At 34.6% G+C, this 9216-nt stretch overlaps 1 protein-coding gene across 1 annotated transcript; it reads left to right on the top strand.

The window, feature by feature from the left end:
* Positions 1-1340: 1340 nt before the first annotated feature.
* Positions 1341-2582, top strand: LOC144446312 (D(1) dopamine receptor-like). The gene has a single exon (XM_078136060.1). It carries the CDS (start codon positions 1341-1343, stop codon positions 2580-2582), a length of 1242 nt encoding a protein of 413 aa, XP_077992186.1.
* Positions 2583-9216: the final 6634 nt, after the last annotated feature.

Genomic DNA, 9216 nt, shown 5'->3' with positions numbered 1-9216 from the left:
CTAAGAATAAACAAGTTACCTCTTTATCAACTGAAAACTGTAAGGAGAACAGAAAGGTAAGAGGAACAAGAATTATTTAAGAATGATACTCAATGGTGCACAACATGATAAGTATTCAGCGACTGGATATCGTAAACCCCCCACCCCACCCCCGAAAATGACACAAAGTCATGCCATTATTACATATGTAGGTTGACACAAAAGCCGAGGGTCACACGTTACAAAACATCCATCCATTCCAATACCTATAACATAGATATTATTAAATACAGTAAAATATAGTAATCTTGAACTCAGAATTGTTCGTATCCTGTGTAATTTTACACAATGACCTTATCGTCACAAAATTCGTAAATAGTTTACTCTGAATGGAGTGACAACTTTATGATGGTTAATTTTGTGTAGCCTTTGTGTCGTAAATTTATACTGCAACTGTTTTAATTCTACTAACCTTAGAATTAAATTTTACTGATTTTCAATATTTTTCTTTCATTTTCTCACTTGTAAAATATGAATAAAATGACAGTTATGCCCAAGGCAATCTAACAATACAGTAACTCTGTAGTACACGGGTCAGGTGGTTGACCGAAAACTGCAACCATTAGGAATCATTTTATCACAGGATTTGAATTTCATCACAGTGTGTCAGTGATAGTGTGTTGAATAAATAGCACCAAAATCATGGTGAAAGACCCCACAAATGAAAAAATCCGCAAGGGATATATTCCAAGAACGCATCAAATACATCCAATTCAAAAGTGTATACTATGTCAGATCAAGTTTCTTAATTCATTGGTCATTCTTAACCGCATGCGCACATTCAAATTCTGAATGTTTTTTACTGTAGTTTCGGTTCGTGGACTTGTTAGTTTATACTCTAGAGCTGTTAGTGAAGGTGTCACATTTCCATGGTGATATGAGGACCAATCTCATATGAATGTATCAATACGCGTTGTTCATAAAACAAACCATGCCAACTACCGACTGGACCGAGACAGACGTGTAATGCACTTGTAACCTTGACAACCGCACCGAATCGGAATGCTGACACATGTGCAAGTATTGTGAGCACTTTGAAATGTGCACACCTTGTCAATCATACTAGGTGATCCCGTGATTCAAACCACTGCGTTGAGTTTGCCGATGAAAGGAAGGCAGGGTGATAACGGTACACCATGTCTTAACATTGGACACGATCCATTTAACCGCAGTTTTTCCATCTGCGTTACGTTTTCCCGGTTAAAGAGCAAGTGACGATTTCTTTGCTAACATGACTGATAGTAGTATTGCCATTCTGCTCATTGACTAAGTGTGGTACAACTCTCTATGACATACAAACAATGGATTCTATCAGCGAACCGGAGTCTGAGCCAATCTCACCTGGACAGGGTGAAGATGATATATTTGGTGACCCTGAGTTGGCTGCAGTTAACGCAACTTCAGACACCCTTCAACTCAGGATTCCCATCGGTACATTGCTTTTGGTGATAATTCTGTTTACACTTATCGGGAACATCCTCATTTTCTATGCCGTCTTTACGTTCAAACGTCTAAGAACACCGTCTAATTTGGTTATCACAAGTCTGGCATTCTCTGATCTCCTCACCGGAGCTATAGTGATGCCCTTCCGAGCAATAACTGATCTTTCAGGACATTGGTATTTCGGACCCATTTTTTGTGACTTATGGGTATCAATTGATATTTTATGTAGTATCGCATCCGTGTTGAACATAATATTGATAACTATCGACCGTTGCCTGGCTATTAAATCGCCTTTCAGATACAAATTTCTAATGTCAAAAACTCGTGTATGTGCAGCCATCGTCATACTGTGGGTGACTGCATTTGTGTTTGCCTTTACACCTGTTTACGCAGGTTGGAACAACTTGGCAAATGACCAAACAAATTTCATACAAACTGATCACATCACCTTGTGTTTTCTTCGATTGAGCAGTGATGCGGCTCTTTGTTATGCCGTCTTATCGTTCATGGTACCGAACGCCTTGGCACTCATAGTATATTGCCAGGTAATTCGGGCAACAAGATTAAGAAGTGTTCGTATTCACATTGTCGTAGAGCCAGCGGCAAGAATACCTGGGTCAGCAGATCGGGAATCAGAAGGTGGCAGAAACAACCGCGAGGGGACTTTTCCAGCTTCAAATAAATCCATAGAGGCTCGTGCTTGCAAAAAGCTTGGAATCATTTTGGGAGCATTTTTGTTATGTTGGACGCCGTTCTTCATTATTCAAAGTGTAAGATCGTATTGCGTTTCCTGTATCAGTCCAACAATATTCAAAATGGTATGTTGGTTCGCGGCATGTGATGCAGCCATTATTCCAATGCTGTACATTAAACTGAATTCCGGATTTCGTCGGGTATTTTATTCTTTCCTTTCACGGTTCTGCTTTTGTTTAAAGGATATTGATGTGTTTGATGATAATTCAAATTCCCTGACAAACAATTCACAAAATATGTCGTCCAACCGATCAACGCTTATTAGTGATGTATTGGATTCAACATCAACTCCACAAACTCCACGAACTGCCTTACGGCAATTAACTCTGTCGTCACCATTACCATAAGTAAATACAATCTGCAATACACTAGTCAATACTAGTGTACAATGCCACAGTGCTTATGTATGTATGTATGTATGTATGTATGTATGTATGTATGTATGTACCTGCATGCATGGTAAAATGGATGGATGGGTGGGTGGGGATGGGTGGGGATGGGTGGTTGCGTGTATATTTTTTTGCGAGTGTGTCATGTTCTCAAATGTAACATATAAAATATACAATATACTTGTGCATAAAATGAATTGCAACTTCATATGTTCTACAACATTATACGATTCTTTGTACAGTGCCTTTGAAAGTAATGAAAACGTCTAAGTTTGTGTATAATATTTTTAAATAATACCAACGAACATAACTTTTGGAGGGTCAACAGTTTAATCTACTGTATTTGAATTTGTACCATTTGATTGTGTCATTGTGATTTTATCAAAACTGACACGAGTTCTGGAGAATACAGTTGACCGTTCTAAAGGTGGATTGTGTACTAATTTCATTAAAAATATGAAGATCTTACGATTGGAATATTAACCATGTCGGTCGATTTTGCCAGAACATATAAGTTGTAGGAAGGGTGCAGGAAATAACGGTCTAATAAAACATAACGATGACTAAGATATACTGCCTCATATATGAGTAAATTGCTTCTTATATATTGCCTTCAGGAATGAAGTGAAATTGCATTTGTTATGAGATCTAATATTGGATGCATATGAAAGGTTGTAAAAATACACTGGGAGTTGTAAAAACATACCAATCTTATGAAGAGTAAATACCCTCTCCTGCCCAGTACATGTATTATATGTAACAATAGAACACAGTGACTCATCAAACGTATCCACACCATGTACATGTTATATATACAATCAGGAACGTATATATGTTTATACGTCCCTGATACAATGCACGATTTTGAAAATAGTGGATGATATATGCTTGAACTTGACAATCTAAGTACTGATATTGCCTGTAATCTTTTATCTTTATTCTGTTTGTTCAGTAATGCTTACTCCGTAATGCAAGGTCATAAATCAGTTGTATCAATTTTTATGCAATAAATGTAAAGATATTTCTGAATCATTACATATGTTTTATTCTGTTCTCGTTCCTATTATTTGTGTGACATACATAAATTGTTGACGCAACGACGCAATTGGCGAAATGTTATACTAAGATAAAATAATATTTTTTTATAAATAGAAGATAGACTTGTATTATCAAATTCACTTCGAAGATGACGCTGCATAAAAGTTACTTTGAACAAATTTTCATCGATCGATGTAATGACATGTTGAGTCAATACTGTCTTGCTTTACTGCACGGATATCGAACGGAGGTTGTAATGTTATTTGAGATATGTCGAAACAAGATTTGATCAACTAGTCGAATTTGTATATAAAGTAATTACATGTAGGCCATCAACATCAAATTAAATTGATCGTAAAATTAATGAAAATAGATATACGTTAATAACCACAGTAACTATGTTTTCACACTGTGTGATACTTACGGTTACCCTATGTTTATATTAATGATATGGTTTATTTGTGACTTACAACCTCGCATATCAAAAGATCTTTAAACATACTTATATATAATAAAGGTAATAACAGAACGAATCAATGTCATGGGATATGAATTTGTATAAGATAAGAAACGTGACAAATAACGTATGACAAGTCTTATTTAATATTTATAGTTTCCTCTGCGTGCAATTTCAAGTGAATATTTCTATAATGTAGGTATCATGCCAATATGAGTACACTTATAGACAGTGATCAGTGCCATCACCGATGTATTCAGTGACGTGGCCTTGTGGGTGTGAAATTGATATTTATTTTGTTTGTTTTTTAATTCACTTAACAACTCTGCTATGTTTCCTACAATGTGAAAGAATATCATTTCTTTGTTTGTAACTCAATAAATTGCAAAACATTGAAAAATGTGTCAAATGTTGAAAAATGCAGCAGAGTTGTTTTAACAATTAAATAAATCAATAAAAAAATTAATAAAAATATAAATTATCAATTTCAACCATATGGCCACGAGAAAATGGGTTATAATGTCGGCAGTAAACAATGGTCGCCGTTTATTAAATATTTATCTGCGATTTTATAACGTTTTTTATGGAAAAAAAACCTGCGACAAAGATTTTGTCATATAATTTTTACTGCCAATGGAGGATACAGAACAATTATTGGTTGACGTCACACGTAGTACTTTTACTCGTCTGATTAGGACCTAGGAACAGAAAACCTTTTTTTATAACATTCATGTATTTCTGAACTCCTATAGTATTGTGTCAGAGTACAAGACGCTCACAGATTAACAAAATAAAACAAACTACAATGAAAGTAGGAGGTAAATAAAGAAATCGCGCCAAATTCACTACATTGGATTTTAATCCGATTGATATCTCCCACTATGTTGAAGAACCAATCATTCTTTAGATAGCGTTAATATGATAAATGCTAGAAAACTTAATGTTACTAATATTTTGTCATTTATATTGTGAACATGTAGTGGTATATATATGACACGGTAATTTTTAGAAAAAGTGAAAGTGTTTTAGAGATCATCGAATAAAGTTATCAAAGTATCTTTTAAAGAACGTTATAATCGAATGGAAGCGAGGTTGTCTCATCCTCAGAGCTTATCATTTAGCATTACTTTCAGAGACATTTTCAGTGACGTCACAAGTGAAGATTCGAAGTTCGACTTTGATTCACCTATCCGGTAATAATAATAATAATAATAATAATAATAACAATAATAATAATGTTTATTTATTTATTTATTTATTAAAAAAACATCTTCCATGTAAAAACAATCTCAAGTTGCTTTTCAACACAATCGTAAAACATAAGTAAAAAAGGGTACAGTAAAAATCACTCAAATCAGAACCCAAAAAAAACGTGAGGAAAAAATGAACAGTACAATTTAAGAACGTCAAAAATCAATTACTAAAAGGTTATGTTGAAATACGAGTAGATGCTTTGCACAATATGGATTTTCTAAAAGAGATGAGTTTTTAGACCAGACTTAAAAACAGTCAAATTATTGGCACAATGGAGTTGTTGCGGTAGGTCTTTATTTACAGATGATTGCCATATAGGAAGAGGACGTCTTATAGATCCTTGATGTCAAATGAGAATTTAGAATCAGCTTTCTATCTATATTAAATGACAGATTTCCTCGGAATCTTTACAACAACACAAACTATGAAAAGTGCTTTAGTTTGAAGCGTCCGGTTAGAAAGCATTAAGTAAGCTTAAGTGTTTTCTCAACTCTGTTTTACTCTAGGTCGTCATCGTCAATTTAACTTCCATTGACATCGATTTCATTGGCAATCAGACCAAACATTACAAAAGAAGACTATATTTGAATCTAATGCGAAATGTCAGAAAGTAGTTTCCTGCTTCGTGGGAGAGTGTGCATACAAAATTGTCCGTTGCCATGATAGATCACAAATTGCATTTAGAGCAATCAGTTCTGCCTCTTCGAGTTATACTTATTTCAATGATATGTGTGTGTGAATGGTATGATAACAGAAGCTATACAACTTTCTTCAAGGAGGCTTAATAGGGCAGCACGTTTCTGACAATGTGTAGCAATTGAAAGTGTGACTTTCAAACCGCTGCACATAACAATGTATTCATATACCGTCATTTTAGATACGCTACGCTTTATTGAATCTAATATATTCTAACTTGGTTAATCGTGGACATTTCATTATAGGGTTGCGATATCATTAGTCCACTGCAGTATTTGTAGCACCAGCTCGATATAATACCTCAACACATTTTATTATTTTCCCTTTAATAATATAAACTACACTGCCATATAAATAAATGGCCTTGTATATTTTTCCAAGAAATCTGAATTTGATTTTCCAACAACAGTTTTACTGAAAATATCTTTTATGCTATCATTAGTAATTATCAACCGTTAAATGTTGAAGACATTTTGAATTCCAAATATCAAACGGAAAGTATACCCTTTGAATGCATATATATGAGATAGTCAATCATTTTATAGCCAACCAACAGGTAGCAATAAAAGAAACGAAACGTCATTGAAAGCGAAATATTCGATTAGCCAGTCCATATTTTTATGCATATGTTTTAAAGTACTCAATGATTGAGTTTAATCTAGTAAGAGGCAGTTAATGTAGATGAAAAGATGTTAACGATCTGATCACAGAGAAAATATCTCATTTTTCATAAGGAATGCATGAATGATGATAATTCCTAATCTGGTTTTAATAATACATGTCACTTCACTTAATCTACTAACACACTGACACACAGAAGGACATTTACCACGCACGCAAGCATCGATCATAGCATACCCTTTGCATGACATAGACTGTAATGGACGTGATGAAATACAATCTTTATCCCATTTATTCAATCGATGGATACTTATAGCATTGCAGTGGTTTTATGTTCCAGGTACACTTAGTTTAAGAAAGGTCGATGCCCCATTTTGCTACTCAGTACATACATGTAATACTATACTGCTGTTGGATAGGGTGTTTTGTAAAAAATATAATGTAACGTTGTGTAGAAAATATAATGTAACGTTGTGTAGATACACTATGTGACGATTATATCTTGTCATATAAATCATTCGATAATTGTGAAGGGGAGGGGGTTCACAAATGCCATTCATTTTTCCTTGGTAAGCTATTCTATAAACAAAAATATCCATGAATCCTCGCTATGATCAGAAAATGAAGGAAGCTAGTCGTTGTCCCTCCCACTAATTGACGTCTCGACAGTGAATTGACGACTATGTCCCGACTAATGTGAAAAACTGATTGTAACTAGGCGACAATATGCATGTGCGCCCAATACAAAGCAGACGACATTTTTGCATTAGGTTGGCACTGCTAGTTTTCGTGAACTTTTGATTCTTGTTAGCATTTCCATAATTTTACACCTGGACTAACATTTTTAGCGATTGCCGAGAAACGTACAGAATTGAAATATTTTCCTAATTTACTGTTTAGTGAAGGTTCTCGCCATGGACATGCATTGTCCCATGGGGGGGGGGGGTCAGCAGAATGTATATATAATAGAAGAACAAAAGACTTTGATGAAAAAAAGCGTGACCATGGCGACCTATGCTGAGCAATGGAAGGCGACTCTCGTACGTAATATATATGATATAATCATGATATGAAGAAATGGCCCAATGACTACGAACATGACTTTATTTCTTGCAATAAATGGTCCATTTAAGTCAGGAATGTAATACCCTATTCTTGTTATGAAAGTATTGAAATGTAACTATAGTTGTCTATTGGACTCTCGATGATACTAACGAGTGTATTCCACAGCTATTTAAAGGCGTTTAATAGTAAATTAAGGAAATACCACTGTTATTGTGGTGTTATTGTTATTGTGAAATGACGTTTCATTTAGATACCTTTACATTTTCTCGTCAAAGTTTTAAAGAGAATGGACTTTGGGATTTGTCATCACGGAAATGTGTACATTACTTATGGACCTTCAAAACAAACCTTTCAAATACAACATTATGGCGCAAATACAATTGCAAACTGCTAACAGATATGGTAGTTATTACAATATACACTAATGCGTTATCCAAATTAGATGAGCTGGTCCAAGGCCATCCGTTTCCTTGGTAACCAATTTAGCATTACTTTCAAGATTAATGACTGCTAGAACATTTCTATAAAATACATATAACAGGCTACGGATTCAATACACTCTATAATCTGCCGCAGTCGATGAAAAATTGAATCGTGAGTGGAAATTGACAAGTTTGAAATGGACCTTATGTTTGAAATAAAAGAATTATTGCAATCGGAAAGCTGAAAACAATAGCGGCTTTTTATGTCTACAAATTTAGTCGTTTTATTTTGTAAAATGGAGAAGTATTTAAATTTTATATTGCTACTTTTACCATGGTAACAGTTATTTCGTCTAGTATCTATGAACTATTAATGTTGATGTTGCTATAGTGATACATTACAACCACGTATTCAGTTTACATCTGGTACTTCGTCATCATAACTCAACTGGGTTCTTTTCCCTGAAATTACGGCAAAAGAAACACTCAATACAATTCAACTTATTACTTACATATTTTTTTATGGATAAACATATAACCGTATTTTATAACAACACACACACACACATGTACCCTCTACCGAGTCCTCTACACATACTCATAGGCTACTACAGACACTACACTGTGTATGACGTACATGTGCGCGCAATAGCAACATGTCTTTCCAGAGAGATACTCGGTATTTTCTGTAATATATGAGACGAAAAAGGGGGGAAATATCTGGCCAGGAATAGTTAGCATCAGAGAAATAATCACACGAAAGTGTAGAGAGACCTGACACAGACGGGGTTGAATGTGCGACAAAACATTGACATAAAAATGTCGACTCTGTATTTTGTCAAAATAGACACTGTGAGTACACTTCAAATCTCAAAAGACAGACTGAAAACGGGTCACCTTACATGGTTCAAAGATTCATTCTTACTTTAGTGAAATTAGTCATTTTTTATTTCATTTCAGACTATCAAAGTACAATTATGATTTGAAAGTATCACCAACATGAACCCATATTTACTTTTTGTTACTTTTAACCGACAGA

The sequence above is a fragment of the Glandiceps talaboti genome, chromosome 15 (genome assembly GCF_964340395.1).
Source record: "Glandiceps talaboti chromosome 15, keGlaTala1.1, whole genome shotgun sequence".
Taxonomy (NCBI): domain Eukaryota; kingdom Metazoa; phylum Hemichordata; class Enteropneusta; family Spengelidae; genus Glandiceps; species Glandiceps talaboti.
Note: the sequence above shows the minus strand (reverse complement) of the source record. Positions and strands in the feature narration are given on the sequence as shown.

Coding starts and splice junctions, on each gene's coding strand:
- LOC144446312 (XM_078136060.1), top strand. CDS start 1,341: ATGGATTCTATCAGCGAACCGGAGTCTGAGCCAATCTCACCTGGACAG.